Here is a 23,151-nt window from a genome sequence, read left to right on the forward strand (position 1 = left end):
GTCGGTTAAAAACAAAGACGTATCACTGACAAAATTTACTTTCTCATTTTCAATGTGAAAGGCTTCTAAGATTTCCCGCTCGTATCTAGTCGTTACCCCTCCTTAAAATGAACGAGAAGAAAAGGGATTAACCGAGGGGCCCGATTTTTATTAGTCATATCATAAGAAGCCAACAAACACTGACACCAAGGACAACATAGAGGAAATTACTTGTGCTTAATAAATGAAATAAAGAAACGATAAATTAATGGAAATTAAAGTGGATAAAAAAACCACTTGCCGCCGGTGGGAACCGAACCCTCCACCTTCGCATTTCGAGAAGGTTGTCGGTTCCCTCCCTAAGATGGTCACTCGACCAAACAGTAGCGCACTTCTTTTGCATTGCAGCCGCAGAAATGAGCTGAAGAAAGAAGAGGAAGCGCCGAAAAGTGACGACGCGGAAGCATCGGCTCCGTTTGCTTTTTCATGCTCCACTGGCCAATTTTGAGAGTACAGCGAAAATAAGCATGTCACTGGATCCGCGAAGCGGATGCGAATGGACTGACACCAAGATTGGAAGTGGGGCTTGCCTTTTCAGAGTATTACGGTACTTTTTTCTCCTTCTACACGGCGAGTTAAGCTTAGCGGGGCTAAGCTTAGTGAGGAGCAGGGCCTTTGTTGGGCCTAGTAAGCCCACCTGCCCGCAGGCATGGCGGATATAAGCATGGAAGATGAATGTTTTGCTGGAAACGAAGGAAACAATGCCGAGGACGACTTGGGTTGGCAAGTCGTGGCTGGCAGAAGATCATGAAGTACCACAAAGGCTCTGGATGAGGAGAGCACATTGCCACGAAATAAATGAGAGCATGGCGTCAACGCAACAGCCGTCGATGAAATAGTTAAGAATCGGGTTATCAAAGCTTCGACAATGCCTCAACCGCCTGAGGAGCCCAGTAAAATCATCATACGACCTCGAGGAGGACTCAATTTGAACAAGGTGAGCACCATCACGATTGGTACCGCAGTCATCGAGGCGTCAGGCCTACTGGAAGAGCAGGCCCATGAAGATGTCTGCCCAAACTTTATTGAAGATATCATCGTAGTCAGCACACCTAAGCCCGACCATGCGGCTACGTGCGTTAGAATCAAGTCCTTCAAGATTATGGAAACGATATACGAGGTAAATGCATACCAAACGGCACCATATGCTACGTGCAAAGGTGTCATCCGAAAGAGTGGACATTAGAAACTCGCAAGCTATGATAACAAGAAATATCGTGCATGACTTGAACTAGCTTGCGCTAGCTGCCAAGCGCGTCAAGACGTCGAAATCGGTCATTGTACTTTTCGATTAACTCCAAGTGCCCAATTATGTAAGATATGGATCCACACTAGTGAGATGCTACCTTTACCGGAAGCAATTCGACATCTGCTTCACCTGCGGAAGGGTCCGGCACCGCTATGACGCGTGTCCAACAGACTTTGTTCAGTGCAGGGGATGAGGAACTCACATCCCAAGAAATGAACACGTGTGTGCACTAAAGTGTACATTTTGTGAAGGTGATCACCATACCAGTGAGAAGTTCTACAAGCAAAGATTTCATATGCCTTACATCGTATGACTCCGTCGAAGATAGCGCAACAGGACTCGGTCGTCAACAAGAGCGCAGTCGGAGGCGCTACAGCCTGCGCCCAACCATCGCCCAAAGGACGGAGCGCTCACGCTCCACGAGTCGCACCAGACCCAGGCATCGTTCACTATCCAGGGAAAGAAGCCGCTCCAAGTCAAGCGAAGCGCAGGTGCGCTTCGTGTAAAGGGGCTGAACACCTGGCGAGAAGAAGACGCCAGGAACCACCCGGGCTGGCAAAGTGAATGGTACAGTGAGGGTTGCTTAGGGCATCTCGGCGGCTGTGGCTGGTGACAGTGATGCCAGAATAGAGCAGTTAATTAAAGAAGTAACTTCTTTAAGAAAACGTAATGAAGAATTGACCAGCGAGGTAGTAGAACTTCGTGAAAAAGAGCAGTTGAGTCCTGCTAGATTACAGATAGATAGACCTGTAAGCAAAACCAGCGATCCAAGAAAATACAGCTCCCCTGTCCATAAAGAGAGGGCGGTGTGCTTCGAGGCTGATTCAGTCTTATCACCCCTCAGTGAAAAGAGGCAATTAAAGCGATAAGAGAGACAGTGGAAACGACTAAGTTTAGGGTGGACAAATTGTGGAAATGGTGGTTAGCGGCGGAGAAAATACTTGGGAAGGTTGAGGCGCGAGGGGATGACGACGATGAGTATCTGCCATCGGAGGCGGAAATTTTGTAAAATCTATTCCAGGAGTGTTGGGGGCCATCACAAAGAGGAATATAGCGAGTAGTAGAAAGGCAGCCTCACTTAATGACAATGAACAGTAATCATGGATTTAACGTGTGGCAATGGAATTGTCGCGGGTTCCAACACAAGAAAGCAGCACTGTGACAGGCGATCAGGTCATCTGAGGCCATGGCAAAGGTAATTATGCTGCAAGAAATCTTTGCGGAGGAAATTATGCTTACCGGGTACAAAGCGATATGTAGAGACAAATAAATGGGTAGAGGGTTGGCGACCCTCATCGACAAAAAGTTGCCATACATTGAGCATGATACTCATCTGAGACGTTCCAGGTTTGAGTTCATTCTAGTTGAGATAACACTTAAAAGGAACAGCGGCTAGGCGCAAAGCTATTTCTGTTTGAATATTTAGAGCAGTCCTAACGACATGAGACAGAGGTTTGTGGTACTCTTCAGCAAGGTGCTTTCGGTTGCCAAGAACTTCCCGCTCATTATTGGAGGGGACTATCACACATGGGGATACACTTGGAACACAAAGAAGGGAGAGGAGCTATAGAGTCTCGCCATGAATTTGGGGTTATGCTTGATTACTGATCCGGCGTATCTCACCCGTTGTGGCATGTCCACAAGCAGGGACTCCACACCAGCTCTCACTTTCGTAAACAACTGAAGAGAAGCTAATTGAGAAAATTCAAACAGATCTCGGCAGCGATCATTATATCAACACATAACCATACACATACCGAGACAGGAAACTAGAGTCTTCAAATTCACTGATTGGGATCACTTCAGGAAAATCATAACGAATAGAAGGAAAGCGGGGCCTTTAGATGCCGAGCAGGAGCCCTTTCAGACATGGTTCAACCAGCTCAGCGAGTACGTCAAAGAGGCCACTATAGAAATCAGGACAGTGGAAAATATTGAGGCTAATGACAGTAGGCTGGCGCATCTGGCTAAAGTACAAATATGGAAGACGCAAAGAGTACAGAAGGCTATGGAAAAAAATAGCGCAGTTAAACGTAGAAATTAATGATCATTCGCAGATCCTCGTAAGCAACAGTGTGATGAGATTTGTAACTCGCCTGATGGTAGACTCAAACATGAAGGTAGCTGGAACCTCCTTAAGCGCTTGCTCAACGAGAATGAAACAAAGACAAGCAGGAGAACAGCTACAGCTAAGTTGGTTCATCAGGAAAGCCAGGATAAAACACAGGGGGAAATCATGGATAGACTTGCAGCCAAATATATCCCACTTAAACAACCAAACAAACGAGACGAGAGCCCCAAATATACAGAAGGCATATGTGAAGAAATTGACCGGAACTTCACTGACAATGAAGTCAGTGCGGCACTTCACAGTCTTAATGGTAGATCGGCCGCTGGGCCTGACGAAATAACAAACAAGATATTAAGAATTGTAGATCATGAATCAATTTCTTATCTAACTGAACATTTCAATGAATGTTGGAGAAAAGCAGTTACTCAGAGGAATGGAGTGTGGCCAACACTATCCTCATACGAAAACCAGGCAAACAACTCTCACTGGACAACCTCCGTTCTATTTCCCTAACGTCATGTCTAGGTAAAGCTATGGAACATGTCATCCTAAATCGGCTCACGCAATACGTTGAGCAGAACGACACCTTCCCATAGTTCTTGATCGGCTTTCATCGCGTGTTGCCAACTCAGGATGCTATGCTACTGGTCAAACACCAACTGGTACAGGCCAGCCCAGCGCATACAAAAGCTCTTTTAGGATTACATGTGGAAAAAGCCTTTGATCATATAAAGCATAAGGCAATACCTGACGTTCTCTCCGAGATGGGGTTTGGTAAGAAACGTTTTAAGATGCTTAAGGACTTTCTTAGAAACAGAACCGCATAACTCATGCTGAGTGAGCTTAAATCACAAGCTACGAATTTGGAAAATAGGAGCACTCCGCAAGGGGCTGTGCTCTCAATCATGATATTCAATTTAGCAATGTCCAAGGTTGCAAGAAATTTGAAGAAATTGAGGGCATATATTATGTGGTATATGCCTACATAACCATATGGAGTGCCAAGGGTAATGTAGGACAGACAGAGACCAGAGAACAGGAAAGTTTATATGTTGCAGAGAACACATTGAAAAACATGGGGTTGGAATGTTCGGCAACAAAATAAGAACTCTTGGTGATTAAACATCGCAGAAAAGGTCATAAACCAAGATATTACATTCAAGAAGATGAGCCAAGAGTGTGCTTATACATTCATGAAGGATCTGCAATCAGACTAGTTGAAAAATTCAAGGTTCTTGGATATCACATAGAAGCAAACAATGATAACTAATGAACAATACAACATATATCGAATAAAACAGTTGAAGTCATTAGGTTACAAAGGAGATTTACCAATAGACACAGAGGCTTAGGGGAAGACAGCGCTTTGAGACAAAAACACGCCTTTGCTCTCGGTCGCTTCACTTATGTGGCTGTATTATTCAAATGGAAGCAGGCAGAACTTAACAAACTTCCTGTGATGCACAAGAAGCTTGCTAAAGTAGCCCTAGGGATACTGAGTAACGCTGCAACCAACAAACTCATGAGTCTAGGAGTGCACAACACAATGCCAGAAATCGTGGAGGCCCAACAGCTAGCGCAACACGAAAGATGACAAAAACACGAGCTGGCAGGGAAATATTACAGAGAATAAATGTAGAATTGAATAGATCAATGAGCCCAATAGAGGCTAAAGTGGAATTAAGGATTGAAGTTTGGAATAAGATCAGAACCAACCCCTTCCCCAGAAACATGCATGCAGAAGATATCAAAAGGAGAAAGGCTATAAAGCACTCTTGCAGGAAATACAGCAGCAGAACCAACTCACAGATATATTTGGTGCTGCCTGGGTGAAAGGTATAAAGCATACAGGGCCATTGCATCAAATTCTCAAGGGAAGGTGCAAGACCCTATCACTATTTTTCCATGGACCCCATGGTGGCGGAACAAGCGCGAATTCCTCTAGTCATCAGGAGTAATAAGTGGGCCTGCTTTTATATTGATTGCAAAGCCGCTATAAAGGGCTTTGATAAAGGTTACGTAGGTGCAATTGCACCTAAACGTTTAGAAAACATTAGAATTATGAAAACTGAAATCTCATGGTTTCCTGCGCATATGGAGAAAGTGGACGAGACTCGGGTAAACCTCAATGAGGTTGCTCATGACTTGGCACAAAGACTTACTAAGCGTGACAGTAACCGAGCCATTCACCGTCAAGTTAGGGAATATAGAGATCATTTAATGACTTACAATGACATTACCAAACATTACTATCTAGGACGCAGGCGATTCCCATGGCCACATTCAAAACGGAACAGGGCTCAGGTGGTCTTATTACAAACAGGTGCATATCCCACGCCATACCACATTAATCAAATATATCCACAGAGGCAGATTAACATGGTCTGCAAAGATGGTAATGGCATCATTGGAATAAGACATATGCTGGCAGGGTGTCCTGCGACCTTCCCCACCCTCGTTGAAGAATGGGGCCAGTGGGAGAAAAAAAGGATTTAAAGCCCATTGTTTCGAGACCAACTAAGGCCCGTCCAGAGGACCCATGATGTCGCTGAAGAACTTGGCCTGACAGTGCCAATGTGGGAGCGGGCCACCTTGGCGAGTCGAGCCTCTGAACCTCATTTTAATAAATGTTTTCACACACACACACGACAATGAGAGAGAGAGGGGGGATGTTAAGAATGCAGGGCTGTTAACCAGTCCAGTGTCTGGTTGGCTACTCTAAGCTGGGGGAAGGGAGAAGGGGAAGAGAGAGAAGGGATAGAGAAAGTTAAAAAAAGATTAAATTATGGGGCTTTACGTCCCAAAACCACTTTCTGATTATGAGGCACGCCGTAGTGGAGGACTCCGGAAATTTCGACCACCTGGGGTTCTTTAACGTGCACCTAAATCTAAGTACACGGGTGTTTTCGCATTTCGCCCCCATCGAAGTGCGGCCGCCGAGGCCGGGATTCGATCCCGCGACCTCGTGCTCAGTAGCCTAACACCATAGCCACTGAGCAACCACGGCGGGTGAGGGATAGAGAGAGTATAGAGGCGTGCACAGACAGTCATTGAGTCAAAGCCACTCGTGAAAGCGCAAAAGTGCCGTCACTGCCTTCTGAGTCGATGATCGGTGGCAACGGTGCTCTAGTACTGCCTGTTCACTCAGAGGACGATCATCTAGATTCCTTAATGTGTTCGACAAAGATTGTCTTTGCGCTTGAAATTGAGGACAGTGGCACAAAAAGTGGTCAGTGTTCTCCTCGCATCCGCAAATATCCCGTGCAGGACTATCAGCTGTTCTAATTAGTGCTAAGGAAGCTTCCATGAAGGCAACTCCCGGCCACAAACCACACGGAAGAGACGTTTCGCGTCGGTGCAGTCTGGCCGGAGGTCTGAGTTGAAGTGAAGGTTTTAGCCTGTGCAGTCTGGTGGGCGTTGTATGTGCGGTATTTCACTGTGCTATTACATCCGTTATTGGTATAACTACAGCGCCACCGGAACTGGTTGACGTAGTTGAGCTATCAGTATAGACATGTGCGCAGTCACGGTATTTCTCGTAGAAAAGGAGTAAAGTAAGTTCCTTGAGTGCTGATGCTGCCAAGTCCGACTTTTTCTGAAGTCCTCAGATTGTAAGGTTTACTTGAGTACGGCTCACACACCATGGATGAATCGAAGGTCTTCCGGCAGGTGCGTTACCTGATCTGAGAGAGGCACGGCGCGCGAAGACAGTTGCACTAAATGTCGTGCGAGTCCTCAGTAGGTATGAATAAGGATCTCTTATGAATATAGCAACTAATCGAGAAACAGATCTTGCCGTCAAGTCCTACTGCCTCTAATACATTGCAAATCACTTCGTGCGTTACGTTATCGTATACTCCTTTAACATCCAGAAACAGGGCAGCGGATATTCTTTTGCAGGACTTCTGGTGCTCGACGTAGGTCCCCAAGTTGATAACGTTGTCTATGGAATAACAGCCACGCCTGAATCCAGCCATTGCACTTGGATATACAAGGTAATGTTCGAGGTACCATTCTAGCCATGCTAGAACTAGCCTCTCCACTGGTTTTTCAATGCAACTGGCAAGCGCAATTGGTCGGTATGATGCACTGTCTACAGGCGACTTGCCAGGCTTGAGCAGTGGAATTAGGCGGCTGGTCTTCCATTCCTGGGGAACCGTACATTTCTGTCAAGAGCTGTTGAACAAGAGCAGGAGCAATTTCCGAACCTGTTCGCCAAGATTACATAGGGCACGGTAGGTTATACCATCGGGTCCTGGTGAAGATGAACGCTTGTACAAAACAAGCGCATCTTCAAGTTCGTCCATGGAGAAAGGTCTGTCCATGCAGGGTCGCGTGAAATCAGTGAGTGGTGGAGCGTCGATATTCCAGCGAAACTAGTTTCGCCAGCAGTCCTCCTGCAGAAATCTTCAGCGACGTTAATCTCTTTGCATAGTGAAGGGCCAAAGAACTGAAAGGGTGGCCTTCCTGAGGGATTCCACGGACACCACGAACAGTCCTCCATATGTGAGACAAAGGTCTTCGTCGATGAAAGGCTCACAGAATGACATCCATCTTTGCGATGCAAGTTTGTCCATTCCATTCGATGCAAGTTTGTCCAGCGTGCGTCCGTGTCTAACACCTTTTCCTTGTGTGCGCATCCTTTATGTTTCGCTAGTACCCCCGTTTTCAAGTTCATCATGCACCAGCTGGCCCAAGAGCTTGCGCTAATGCACCTAATTTGTCCATTCGACGCTGAATTTATTATTTGAGTTCTTCTGGCCAACCTCAAGTCATGTACAGACTTTGTACGCCTGTATCGTCACTCTGCACGCCATAACTACAGCGCCATTGGAACTGATTGATGTAGTTGAGCCATCAGTAGAGACGTGTGTGCAGCCACTGTATTTCTTGTACAAGATAAGTAAAGTGCGTTCCTTGAGTGCTGATGCTGGCAAGTCCGACTTTTTCTGAAGTCCTGGATTTGTCAGGTTTACTTGTGTACGGCTCACACACCATGGAGGAATCGAAGATCTTGCCAAAGGTGCGTAACCTGACCTGAAAGAGGCATAGTGCGCGAAGACAGTTCCGCTGAATATCGTGCGGGCCCTTTCTGCTGGTAGACTTGCGAGGTGGTGGGCAGGTGCCAAATTGCTTCCCTGGTCCCCGCTTAAGGGTGTGTTATGTTTATTCATGCTATATATGTTATGGTAAGGCAATACATCTAATTAGGGCAGGTAGTGACCGCGGATCCGGATCATCAGGCTGAAATAATGAGAAGAATAAGAATGGACTGAGGTGCGTTTGGCAGGCATTCTCGGATCATGAACAGCAGCTTGCCATTATCCCTCAAAATGAAAGTGTATAACAGCTGTGTCTTACCAGTACTCACCTACGGGGCAGAAACCTGTAGGATTACGAAAAGGGTTCTACTTAAATTGGGGACGACGCAACGAGCTGTGGAAGGAAGAATGATGGGTGTAACGTTAAGGGGGGGGGGGATAAGAAAATAGCAGATTGGGTGAGGGAAAAAATGCGAGTTAACGACATCTTAGTTGAAATCAAGAAAAAGAAATGGGGGCATTAGCAGGGCATGTAATGAGGAGGGAAGATAACCGGCGGTCATTAAGGGTTACGCACTGGATTCCAAGAGAAGGGAAGCGTAGCAGGGGGCGGCAGAAAGTTAGGTGCGCGGATGAGATAAGAAGTTTGCAGGGACAACATGGCCACAATTAGCACATGAGCGGGGTAGTTGGAGAAGTATGGGAGAGGCTTTTGCCCTGCAGTGGGCATAGCCAGGCTGATTGTGATGATGATGATGTGGAAGGAAAAGGACGAGGAAGGCGCTCATTGTTTTTTGCCAAGATTCACTTTCTATCACAACAGCTCTGAGTGGACATTCCAACTTATTGGTCTTCACTGTGAAGAAGACTTGAAACCGGTCGTTACTACACTTACCCACTGTCTTAGCCAAACCCGCCGTGGTTGCTCAGTGGCTATGGTGTTGGGCTGCTGAGCACGAGGTCGCGGGATCGAATCCCGGCCACGGCGGCCGCATTTCAATGGGGGCGAAATGAGGAAACACCCGTGTACTTAGATTTAGGTGCACGTTAAAGAACCCCAGGTGGTCGAAATTTCCGGAGTCCTCCACTACGGCGTGCCTCATAATCAGAAAGTGGTTTTGGCGCGTAAAATCCCATAATTTAATTTTTTTAATTTTGTCCTAGCCAAATTTTCTTTGTTGCACTTCTCTAGCAAACTCAGTAGTTCTTCCTTGCTTAGGCAGCTTTCGTCGAAGCAGGCTTAAAGTGTTTTTTCCTTCGCCTTGCAGGTTCTTTCATTGATGCAGTCGGTGCGCTGAATCACAAAACATTCCTTGTCTGACTGTAGCAAGGTCAGCCGATTTTGACGGAAATGGTTTACCACCAGAGGGAAATTATCCTTCTTTCCTTCCTGTAACTGGTCTTGAGTACGCATGAGACAATGTACGCCCTCAGAATGGCATCGGTCTTTTTCATGTAGTGGGGCCTTGCCTGCGACTGCCTGAACTTTAGCAAGCAGCTCATGCTTCCCAACACGTGGAGGGAGGCTATACTTGGGTCCCTTACTGAGAAGGGCATGCACAGGCGGTGGTAGCGTTGTGCCATTATGGTACAACAATACTATTCTGATGCGGCACTTTCTTCTTTTTCTTCGGAAGGTGGGGACGCAGCAAGTGCCAATAAAACTAAGTCAGGCTTGCACGCATGGTGGACAGATCCTCAAAAAGACTCGTGTGGACCCACAGCTGGTTCTGTCCAATCCATATAGACTTCAGCCAGTCTTTGAAATGCCTCGCCTGTCCCCAGTATTCCGACTTGAGGATTTTGCATATGCGTCTTCAGTGAACAGGTGAGGGATCTAGAACACCAAACAGCGCGCTGACTTCTTGTGGTGGTGAATTACACTGCAGGCAATGTGACAGGAACCACGCTTTGCATGTCGTGAAGGCGATGGTACACACACAAGCGCCGGCTCGCTCATGTGAGAGCAGAAAACACATAAAAGCGCCAAATTGAGAAGAAATGAGGTGCATTAGCACAAGCTCTTGGGCCGTCTGTGTCTAACGCCTTTCCCTTGTCGATGAGCAAATCGAGAACAAGGTGAAAGCGGGAGCCAACGTTTCGACGAGTGGACTTGTCTTTTTCAAGTCCCCTTGTCGAAACGTTGGCTTCCGCTTTCACTTTGTTCTCGTTTTGCTCATCGTCTTGAATTTCCATCTGCCGCCTTCCCCCTGTTTTCCGTGCCTTTCCCTTGTGTGCGCGTCCTTTGTGTTTCACTGGTACCCATTTTTCAAGTTCATCTGCATCATAATCATTGCGTCCCTATCGGTAAATGACGTGAATGTCGCACTTCTGGAGCCGTAATGCCCAACGGGCGAGTCGACCACATATGGATCTTTCAAAGAGACGAGCCAACATTACGCACAATGGTCTGTAACTGCGTCAAACGAGCGTCCCTTAAAGCAAAAGCGAAACTTTCGTATGGCCCATATGATCGGTAGACAATCTTTTTCTGTAACTGAATAGTTGGCTTCGGCTGTAGTGAGCGCCAGGCTGGCTTAAGCAGCGAAGTACTCGTCAAATCCAGTTTTAGGGTGAGCAAGCACGGAGCCAACCGCGCTAGCGTCTGTTCGCAGGATCGGAGGTGACGTAAGTATGTGACGGAGTGTGGTTAATGAATTGTCGCATGCTGGTGACCATGCCGGAAGGTCGCGGCTGCTGTGGAGAAGGTGCTATGATGTATGTAAAGTTACGGATGAAACTAGAAAAATATGAACAAATGCCGAGGAAGCTGCAAAGTTATCTCATTGTCTTCGGTTTAGGAAACTAGGAAACGGCGAGTAGATTTGTTGGATTCCTAAGGAAGCCATCTCGGGAGACGACATGGCCAAGAATAAGCAGCTTCTGAGCACGAACACAACACTTCTTTAAATTTAGTTGTAGGCCAGCGGAACTGAGGGTAGTGAGGGCAGCTTCTAGGCGTTGAAGATGCATCCCGAAGTCATGTGAAAATATTCACAATATCGTCCAGGTAACATAGGAACGTCTGCCCCTTGAAGCCGCAGAGGATCTTGTCGATCATGCGCTCAAAAGTGACAGGCGCGTTGCAGAGCCCGAGTGGCATGACAATGAATTCATACCAGCCATGGGGACTTGCCAGTAGCCGGAGCGTAGGTTTAACGAAGAAAAGAATTCGGCGCCTTGTAAGCAGTCCAGGGCGTCTATGCGAGGCAGCGAATACATGCCCTTGCGCGTGATCTTGTTCAGCAGGCAGTAGTCAACGCGGAACCTTATTGAGCCGTCCTTTACGAGAACAGCAGGTGAGGCTCATGGGCTATTCAAGGACAGTATGACGGCGCGCAAGTCATAAGTTTGTTCCGAGATGATGCGATGCTCAGGGGCTGACACACGATATATTCGCTGACGCAAAGTAATTGGAGAGTAGTGTCGATGTTTTGAGGGACGGTTGTAATACGGCCCAAAGTATGTTGTAGGCAATCGAAGTTGGCGCTAATGCGTTCGAGTAAGGAGGTAAGCTGTGCACATTGCTGCTGCGTAAGGTGGGCGTCGACGCTTCGAGAAAAGACGTCGGTAATGGATGGTCGAAGGTAGAGCTTCAATGGTGTCAATCTGAAGACATGACGGTTGATACGGAACGACATATGTTTAAAAGGGATCGACTCCGTCAACACTGCCAAGCCACTCGTCCTGCTAGTAATGTGGAGGGGCAGGGAAACGGACTGCAAACATAGATAGCAGTGTATCGCCAATTGTCAGTACGGCGAAAGGAACCACAAACGCTTGCGCCGGACAGCAGTTTCAGATTGAATAAAAAGTACGGTTGAGCCAGTAGGGACGTCCCAAAAAAAGAGGCACCAGAGCAGTCAGTCTTGTGTCGCAATGTCGGTGGCAACACACACGTTTGCAGGCAGAGGTGGTGAGTCGACGAAAGCTAACTGACGCAACAGCGAAAACTTGACTCCGGCGCGGGCACAGTCGACGATGGCGTGGTTGAAAGTCCCAGCCCAATGTTATGTCGTAGGAGCGCTTGGCTGCACGACAAACTCGTGCGACACGTCGCGAATGAGGGCGCGCGACGCCGACAAAGATCGGCTCGCAGTGCTCGATGCAGTGTTCAAGGGAAGCTCAAAAGTCGGTCGAATTCAATAAGAAGCTCATATACGGATGCGGGAACCTTATAAACCATGTAGGTAAAATTTTTGTGTTTTTTTTTTTCAATTAGGAGCGACGTAATCGTCGGTTGAAATTGCGCTGTAGCTCCGCCCCCCGTCGAATGCCGCGCGCTGCTGCTGACGCTGACGATGCGAGTGGAGACCGGAAACCGCGGTGTTGTGACATCAACTCTAGTGTTTCGTTCCTTCGCAGCGTCCGCGACCGTGCCTGACCGCGCTTGTTTCTGCGTGCGTGCCATCGTAATCTCCTTCGATCGACCCTGCATTCCTTTGTTGCTGCGTCTGCGTGTATGTAGAGTGGTAGTCAACGTGCGTGGTAGTCAACGTGAGTAGTAATCAACGTGAGTGGTAGTCAACAGATGAAGGTCACTACACGTACTGCATGAACCGGGAAGCTTTTCACGCGTTTAAACCATCTTTGTAGATTGCCGACAGCTTTGGACAGCGCACAAATGCCGACGATCGCATCCCCGCTTACGTTCCACGAGGAGGCATGCAGGAACACAACAGTACAGTTGTTTGACCGGAAACGAGCTCACTAGATCGGCGAAAGATCGGCGAGATCACTAGATCGCTTTGCAAAAAACATACTCACCAAAGAGCATTTCCAACACGAGGAGATCCCAAGACTTTGCTTTCGTTCGCGTCGAAAGCACTGCTCGCACCAGCATCGTTTGCTTCTTCGAGAGGCCAGCTCTTCGCAATCGGCTCGTACATGCAGGGAGTAACGCCGAACTCCTCAGAAAAACGTAGTCTCTCTAAATTTGCCATTACCGTCTCAGAAAAACGGCACCAAACTACCTGGCACCGCGCTTCATGTGTAGCGGCAGCGGTCGGTTACTAGAGTTGACGTCACGAGGCACCCGACCAATCACAGGCGGAAACGAAACGCGCGAGCTGGGCGTGTCCGCTGCTGCACTTTTCGTCGAAATAAATTATATTTGCGCTTTCTTTCGCTCAATTACGACACGATATTCGAATTCGGAGGGTTCAAAACCATTATGTACAGATGTTAAACCTTTCAGCTTCCCTTTAAAGTATGTTTCCCATCAGTACAAGAAATGATGACGAAGGGCGTGGAGCGCCGCTCTGCTCCCGTTACAAGAGGCCACGCACACTGCACGAGCGCAATGATGTCGCATCTGCAGTTGAACGAAGAAAGATACGCATGTGCACACCTACTTGAAAACGCCCATATATATGTGTGTATAAGCACAGCTGCGATAGCACAGGAGATGTCGTTGAAAAAAAAAAGGAAAACGCAAAAATCAGCTCCAATACACTCTTAAACAATTTTACACCCTTTAGGACTTATCTTGCCACCGAACAATAATCGTCATCTGTCTTGCTTACGTTTCCTTTCTAGAAAACGCTGCGCTCGCTACTTTCCTGTCGAGAATGCTCTGTCATGCTGATAACGTGCATGCCGTTCATGACTTGGAAGTACTGGACTCGCAGCGTTAAAGAAAGGAAATGCGCACAATACAGATGACGGTTATCGTTGTGTGGCAAGCCCCAAATGGTTGCAGATTTGTATAAGGTGTAGGATAAGGTGGGTAAATGGAAGTGGTTATGGTCACAATTCTTTTTCACGACCAATTTGCGTTTGACCGAATTATTGGTGCCCGGAGAACTAACTTGCGCGTCGATACATTTATTTAGTATGAAGGGTAACTACCTGGTAGTGCAGAATTTCCCATCAGTAGTTAGTCCGTGTAGACGGTAAAACGCAGTCAGTTTTGTGACGGTGTGGATACGGAGATTGGAATAAGCTTAACGACGCAAGATTAGAAAAGCTGTCCTGGCACTTGTTTAACTACGCCTTGTACCTACACACTAGGCTGTACTGGCACAAATTAAATATATTAACAACAGCAACCTGAACGAAAAGATCTCTTGTTGTGTGTCCATAAGGTAGTCCATAGATTATCCTCAGTAAGCGCTTTTGTATTATGGATATTTTCTGCAGGTTATATTTCGCGTCGCGGCCCACACAAGTGTACAGTAGTTTAAATAGGAACAAAAAACAGAGAATTACAGAAAATTAATTTTGCTTTTTGGGGCAAAATGCTTTTGTAGCGCAGCGGAAGTCCTGCTACTCATCGATCAGATATGAGATCCATCACGTATTTGACAGGAAGCACCTCAATGTCATTAACTTTCATTCAGAAAATATGCCGAATATTTCGTTCCTATCGACTGGTTCTAAAAAAATATGGTCAGTGACTGCCTCTTAATAGCTAGTATAGGCATATCTACTCGACTATGGAACTGCTCGATGAAAAACCCATTGAATGCATTGAACCGCCCACGTAGTCGCGGCTTTTCTTACTAACCCTCTCCACTGTCCTATGGCCGACGATCGAAGAAACTAGTGATGTTATTTTTTTTTCAAAGTCTATCCAAACGGTTTACTGTGCATTCGAAGTAGTTTCCGTAATAACTTGGTCTTGCATTTCGAATGCAGCTATTTCATATATTTCTGTACTTCTTGAAGCAATCTTAATCAACAATTTATACAATTTCTTTTTCTCTAACGCGAGCATGTACTTCACGAGTTGGTTTTATTATTCTTTCTTCTTTAAAGGGAAAGGGTTTTCCGTATATTGTACAAGATGTTTCTAAATACAGTTGCTGCGCGCTATTCGCATATCTATGTATACGACTCCACTCTGTACTACATATGTCCCGTGCGCCGGCGGTTAACATCCTTCGTCCGTTTGTGTGGGAACTGCTTTCTGGCAGAGAAGGCCATCGCAGCACGCGTAGCTCCTGTATACCACATGTCACTGTTGGTGATAAACAAGAGCGTTTCAGAGGCCGGTGCGATACGGGCAGGTATCTCAGTTGCACCAGTGTATCCGCAGGAGCGTCAAAGCACACCGAAACTGACACTGTTAGAAGACGACTTGAGCACGTCAATATTAAAATATCCACTGATTATAGCATATACTTATGCATAGCAACAAATGTGAGGTACGATTCGGAAAATTCAAGGAGGGCACATACGTCACCGCTTGACGGTCTATAAAACACTGATACTATTGTATTATCCCCTACTATTATTGACACAACTTTCGCATCGATAGAGCAGAAGCAGAATTCTTGTATAACTTCAGACTCAATTCTTTCATTAATGAGGCTGCGTGAAGCAAAACACAAAGGGAGAAAAGGGAGACGTGTTTGCTTGAGGCGTTTTTGTGCGCCATATTTCATAAGCTCTGAGAGGGCAGAGCAATGTCATTGCCTCACATGGTACATCGCATCGTGGCAGAAGCATTAAACTTGAACTGGACTACGGGCTGTACGTGCCAAAACCACAATCGGATTATGAGGCAGGCCGTAGTGGCGCACTCCGGATCAATTTTAGCACCGTGGTGTTCTTTAACGTGTCCCTAAATCAAAGTGCGCGAGTTTCTCATTTCGCCCCCGTCGAAATGCGGCTGTCTCGGTCAAATCCGCGACGGGCACACGGGTCTATCGCGGCGGGCACACAAGTGCTGATTTGACGTGCGACCACTTCTCTTGTGTCGCCTAGACCCTGCGGTGCACTTTAATTAATGCGGCTCTGCTTCTGCACGCACTGCGCAAGTTGTCCGCTATACATATTTGCATGGTTTTATTTTTCAGAAATAGTAGAAACGCAGCGTGCCGTACCTTGAACTTAGGTAAGCGCTTGCGCGGGTCGCGCTGTCTAGACGCTAATGTGGCGATGACCCGGGAGCTCCTGAGGGCATTGTGCACATTCGACGCGGTGCGGTCCAAACGAGTTCCTCGTGTCTCTTTTCTTCACTGCCACGCTGAGGTCTTCACTGTTTACGCTGAGGTCCGTGCGCCTGGCATGAGAGGCTGTTCACGTGTACGATTTTTGGTGTATATGTGAAGCACGACACAGACGCGGGACAACAATGGAAAAACACGTCTGTGTCGCGCTACACATATACGCCAAGAACATTAACTTACCAACTCGCCCCAAATTCGCTGCGTTGCTTGTACGATATTTCTGACAATAGAAAAGTGTGTAGAAAACAGAGTAAGTGCTAGCTGATGAAATTTGCCCTCTGGTTTTTCTCTCCCCTGTATTTTCTTTTATTTTTGTTGGCGTTGATTGAAGTGGTAGTCTTCATTGTTTTTTAGTAAGCGGGGCGCTCGCGCTTATGAGACGGCCTCAGCATTTACCGTCCGCAATATCTTGCTTGTTCGATCGGCCTTAGTCGAAATGTAAAATTTTGCCTTTATGTTAATAAGCACTGTGTTACACTAAATTGACCTTAATGTCCTGTAGTTTCATGTTGGGATAAAGGGTCATGCATAGACATACAAATGGTTGTCGTCTGCACTACTTCGTTCTATATTTACAAGACTCGCAGGCTTCTGCTAGTTATCAGACAAAGCACAGTTGTTGAATATTGCACATGTTTCTGCGGTTGTGTCTACTTATCACTGAAACTGCTTTTATGCAGGATTTTATGTGTGAATAATTACTTTGCAAGTTTGCCATCTTGATGTGATTAGTGCAATAAGAATAACCTGTTGTTACACTTAATAGCTTTTTTGCCTTTCAAGTTGCTTTATGTTCCCCAAGACTACAAGAACCATCACTCTTGCCCAGCTGCCAGCAGCGATTGGTCATTCATTCCCGTGTACGAAATAAATTTGGTTTAGAAGCTCCTGCATCTTGAATCTGTTTCTAGTGGCAAATTTGTTGCTACGAACCAGCTGTTTAGTCTGCAGTATGAATGAATCGTAAAAATAAGCTTCGCGCAAAACGTGCGGATGTGAACGTTTGAAATGCATTTAAATCTACGTGTCTGAACCACACATATTGAAATCAAGCAGCTGCTGTGAACGACGGTTGGTATTAAATAACACTATGTTAACGGTCATTGACATAATTGCAGGCACGATAGTTCTGTTGGTCACGATCATTATACGGCTGGTTTCGGCAGTCAAAATGCGCTCACATAATTCTCCCCTTTACGTGTGCGAAATTTTCGTTCAATACCCTTGAAAACATTGCTTGCCTTCCGCACGGAGCAAGAAACTTTTAGGAGTGGAAACTCCGCTGTTTGTGGCGACCAGAAAAGATCAAGCCCGCAGAGTTACTTAAAGTCCCTTGATCATTTGAAAGTAGCGACACTCTTTGAACTTTGCCGCCACCGCGCGACCTCCTCGCCTCCTCCTCGCCCCTCGCGCGTTCCCCCGCGGCAACCAGTTTTGCCCCCGTTTTTCTGCACGACGATTGGTCTCCCTGCCGTTGCCCTTGGAAACGCGCGGGTCTTGAGTTTTGGTTGTGTTTTTTCTTTTTCGTTCGCGCCATTTTCCTCCTTAGCACGGCTGGCTCTGCGCTTTAGCTCGGCTATAGCTCGGCGTAGCGAACGTAGTACGCGGTGTTTCCTGCTCTATGTGCTAGCGCTTAGCCAGGCTGTCGCGCATGTAACTGCAGCAACTGCCTGAAGATGGTTATGCCGTTTTTGTGATACCACAAGGAAAGCGCGACGGCTTGCGCAGGAAGCAGTGGCTGCATGACATTGGCCGAAAGAACTTTGTTCCGACAAAGAACCGCATTGTTTGCGAGCTGAGGCGTCTTTCTTATAGCTCGTAGCAAAGCATCCCGTAATGCTGCATTTTTTTTTTTCATTCTTTCGGCCTGCTCACCAGCGTTTTTGTTGCGGTTGTCCTCAGTATGCTTAATATTCTCGGGCGGCTCGATCACCTCGCCAACTGTTGTTATTCAGTCGGAAGTGCAGCATTATAGATTCTGCTTCGCGCCCTGAAAAAATTTAATGGCAAGTATACCCGTGGTATTGCAGGTGATGAGCGTTAGCTAGACAACATTGAGTTGTTTTTTTTTTGAAGTTTTAAGGCGAAAGCCTTTAGATCTCTATGTTTCAAGGTTGCGTTGTAAACTGGAAGTATCACGTGATTAAGCGCCTGTGTTGTCTCTATGTGTCTTCCTTTTGTGAGTGTTCATTTGCGGCAAAAAACATGTCTTTTATCACGTGACCCAAGGAAGACCAGAGGTGATCCAAAGCATGTCCACCCCTGTATAAGCGAATGATTACACAAGTTAGTTAATGAATCATTAGTGATTGACATAAGGTGGATTAGAGAGAATTAAGGTTAATAAGAGGATATTAAGGACGATTAAGGTGGATTTGAGTACATTAAGAATGCTTAAGATGCATGAATAAAGATTAAGGTGGGTGGAGGAGGATTAAGGCGGACTATGGTGAAGGGTTGATGGAAGGGAATTATGACCGATTAGGGTGAGTCAGGGTGCATGAACAAGGATTAGGGTGGATTAAATTGGATGAAGGAAGATTAAGGTCCATTAATGTGGATTAAGGTGAATTAGGGTTGATAAAGGAGGATTAAGGCCGATTAGGCTGGATTAGGGTAGATTAAGGTGGACTAGGGACCATGGAGCTGGATTAGGTCTGATAGAGGTGGATTAGGGCGTAGTAAGGTAGATTTGGACTATTAAGCAGGATTAAGTTGGATTAATGTGCATGAATAAGGATTAAAGTGGATGAAGGAGGATTAAGGCGGATTATGATGGAATAGGGTTGATAAAGGAGGATTAAGACCGTATAGGGTAGGCTAAGGTGCATTAGGGGAGATGTAGGTTGATTAGGTTGTATTAAGGTGGATTGGAAGTATTAAGCAGGATTAAAGTGGATGAAGGAGCATTAAGGTTGATTAGGGTGGACTAAGGTTAATTAGGGTTTACTGAGTATTAAGACCGGTTAGTCTACCATAATCCTCGTAATGCACATTAATCCACCGAATCCACATTCATCGACCTTAATCTACCTTCATTCACTTTAATCCACCATTATCCACGAAAGTCCTCCTTAATGCACCCTAATCCACCTTCATCGACCTTAATCCACATTAACCCTCCTTAATACACTTTAATGCTCCTTAATCAACCCTAATGCTACCTAGGTAACCTTAATCCACCCTAATCCACTATAATCGTCTTTAATTCACCTTAATCCACACGAATGCACATCCACCTACCTTAGTCCACCCTAATCCTCCTTCATTCCCTTTAATTCACCCTAGCCGACCATAATCCTCCTTAATGCAGCTGAATCCGTGTTAATCCACCCTTATCCATCTTCATGCACTTTATTCCACCCTAATCCTCTATAATCGTCCTTAATGCACCTCAACGCACCTTCATCCACTCTAATGCACCTTCATCGACCGTAATCCAACCTAGTCCTCCTTTATGCACCTTAATCCACCTTCATTCACCCTAATGCACCTTCATCGACTTTAATCCGCCTTAATCCTCCTTAATACACCCGAATTCATCTTAATCCAATCACTAATCAATCATTACTTTGCTAATCATTAAGCATCTCTTATACGCGGCTCCAAATGCTTTGGTTCGCTTCCCGCCTTCGGTCACGTGATATTTTCTGTAGCTCACAACGGGACCTTGAAACAGAGGTCAAAGGCTTTCGCTTAATAAGCCACACACAAAGGGATGTGTCACAAGCAATACTAGATCAGACGCACGCAGTAAAGCATCTGATCATGAGGCAGAAAAATTGTCTGGAGTATAGAACTCGCCTCAAAGCTCCCTTTACATCGGTATACCCCGTTCATACGGCTTTAAGAAAAAACCAACCTCCTCATAAACGTTGCCTCCAGCATTATCGATGCTGTTATTGGCATTTCTCAAAATTTTCAACCCCACTGGGGCGCGCAACTGGCCCAAAATAACACTCCTCCATAGAATCCTGCGGCCCGTCCGCGGGAGCCCAGGAGGAAAAGCGCGTCGTGCGCAGCCGGTGGGCGAGGAGAATCGAGGAGGAAAGCGCCGTGAGGAGGTGAATGTCGCTACTTTCAAATTATCAAGAGGTTTTAGAGTTACTTAAGGTCCCTCTATAATTTTCAAGGTAGCGACATCTGCCGCGCGCGCCACCTAGGAAGTTCCTGTAGCAGACGGCGCCCACGCTAAACCGCGGCGCCGTGGCATTCGTGAGGCGAAAAAATGTCTGCACACGCGCGGAAATAAAACCTACTGGTGCCTGACGGTGGTGTAAAACGAAACAAGGGCCCGAACTTCTAAATCTAGTCCTTTAATTTCAAATGAGCGCTGAAAGAAAAACGCTCAAGAGAGCGGAATGAGGCCTTGATCGCCTCGATTCCGTATGTTTACATTTCGTTCGTTTGCGCTCAATCACCGCGCGAGCTTTGGTGATTGCTTGCGCTTAATACCGTTTGCTCTGTTAATTATTTTGCTTGTAAGTCTGCTGCGTACACATAGCGGTTACTTTGAACGAAGAATTCGTGTAAAAAAGAAGGCTGACAGTCGCTTGGACCGAAAAACTTTCGACATAAGGTCGCTGAAACGTGCGACCCTAACGGTAACTAAACATCTTGTGTACGTGTGTGTGTACACACACACGTACATGATGACTGTTGTGTCTTGCGGTTCAATGCTACGAGGCAGTGCAACTGTCGTGACACTCTGAAGCGACGGTATCGTGTCAGCGAGTCTCCTCGATCGTGTTCGGGCTGGCAGAGCGATCTAATCTCGCGGCACACCAACATCGAGCGTAGTGTGTGCGCGTGTGTGAATGCGGTTAACTGTTCTCGTGAACCGTGCGACGTCGCCACGTAAACTTGAATCATGACGCGCATTGTTGTGTTTATGCCTTTTCGCCTCCGTGCAACGCTAAAGCCCCGTAAGAGTTATTACTGCACTGTGTTTTTCTGGCAATGCGTGTATCGGTTTTGGCGTTTTTCTTATGTTAATTTGCAGTTGTGTGTTTTTCATCAGTAAAATTAATGGCTTCGCCGATTATTGAAAAATCTTCGCGTGTAAGGGAAACTTGGAAGGAATGAGCTCGCAGCTGTATGTAATGCACTTTGATATATTGTATTACACTTTATTATTTGATGGTCAATAGTAGTGGCTATGCAGAATTTGTTTTCAAAAGCAGAGTAATGCAGGCACATAGGAATATATTTATTCACATATGCAATGCGCCAAATACGATTAGGATATGCAGTGTTGGATGACTTTTTGGACATATTGTGAAGCGCAGTTAATAACGCGCGCACAAACACGGGAAAGTATAACAGAAGAATTCGCTGCTGAAATTTGCTGAAATCGCGCACGTAACGCAATGCGGATATTTGTCAGGGAGTTAATGCGCTTCTGCCACACTGTTTACTTGCATGCTAGGCCATACTGCGCTTGCTAAGTTAACGGGCTCATAATGCACTAAAATCAATAATCTCCACAAACATCGGCCGTCAACATTCATGCGCGCGAATGAAATACTATCGCAGCTCTGCACACACACGTGTATAGTTTCTCTCGCGCCTTCGTATCGCTCTACGTTACTTGCCTCGCATAGTCGTGCAGTTACCGACGGTTCAGTCTGTCCGTCCAATTCTATGCGACCACATTTATCTTCTGGTTAGGTTTTGTTTGCCGCGCGGGATGCAAAATAACTTCTTGCCGTCCTCCGTCTGATCTCGGCACCCACCCGCACAGCAACAAGGCATTTCAGCCCTTCACATCCTAGGTCATACTGAGCTATTCAGCGGGCTCATAACGAACTAAAATAAATATTCACCACAAACTTCGGCCGTCAACATTCATGCACGCGAGTGAAATACTATCACAGCTCGACACACGCACGTGTATACTTTCTATCGCACCTTCGTATCGCTCTACGTTACTTGCCTCGCATAGTCGTGCAGTTAGCGACGGTTCAAAGTCCTTCCGTCAAATTCTGTGCAACCGTACTTTTCTTCTGGTAAGGTTCTGGTTGCCGCGTGGGATGCAAAATAACTTCTTGCCATCCTTCATCCGGTTTCGGCACCCAACCGGACAGCAACAAGGCATTTCGGCCCTCCCGGAACGAAATTATCGCAGCAATGTGCATAGCACAACAGGCGAAACAAGGTAAATATACCTGGTAGCGAAGCTTCCATAGGAGCCCATACGTTCAAAACATGGCGGTCCATCGGCGGTTCATGGGGCTTAGCGCCATCTGTATGTGGTGGGAACACTTCCGGCGGAAGAAAAAATAATGTGACGCCATGTCCGTTATAAGCGAAAGTGACGTCATCTTGTTTTCGAAGGCGCGAAATTTGTTTTGTTGTCCTTCCTTTGGAGCTATATATTCAAATGCCCCGCCATTCGACTTGATGGGCGTTTCGAGCTTTCAACGTGAAAAGCGATGCAGGAAAACCCCAGCCGTACGGTTGTCATAGCATCCCTGCAAAGAACATACTTTCTTTGGAGGCCGACGAAAGCTTTAGGTGCAGAGTGCTGATCCTATTGTCGGATGCCAAGCCCGTCGGCCAGCGCAGTAGCACAAAAACAACTACACAATTATCTGGCGGTCGTAACTCACTACTTTTGACTGAACAGATTAAGAAGCGATGAAGCTACCCGCGTCACCAAATTCAGACAAACTTCGACAAGCAAGAAAGCACAAACTGTGAGGGGGGCGCATTTCAACAGGTGAACTTTACAAGCGCCTTTCTGCCCATTTCAAGACGTGCATTGCATTGCGAGTGATAGTGGCGTCAACGCCC

At 46.5% G+C, this 23,151-nt stretch overlaps 2 protein-coding genes across 2 annotated transcripts in view; one reads left to right on the top strand and one right to left on the bottom strand.

Annotated features, from left to right (window-relative positions):
• The window catches only part of LOC126546088 (uncharacterized), a 153,271-nt gene that overhangs the window by 32,361 nt on the left and 97,759 nt on the right, over positions 1-23,151 (bottom strand). The window lies entirely within an intron of this gene.
• Positions 908-23,151, top strand: part of LOC140215259 (uncharacterized) — a 97,606-nt gene continuing 75,362 nt past the window's right edge. Inside the window, exon 1 of the mRNA XM_072285909.1 lies at positions 908-1,159. Coding sequence (XP_072142010.1) covers positions 908-1,159 — 252 coding nt within the window. The remainder of the gene's footprint in view (positions 1,160-23,151) is intronic.

The sequence above is a fragment of the Dermacentor andersoni genome, chromosome 1 (assembly GCF_023375885.2).
Source record: "Dermacentor andersoni chromosome 1, qqDerAnde1_hic_scaffold, whole genome shotgun sequence".
Classification (NCBI taxonomy): Eukaryota; Metazoa; Arthropoda; class Arachnida; order Ixodida; family Ixodidae; genus Dermacentor; species Dermacentor andersoni.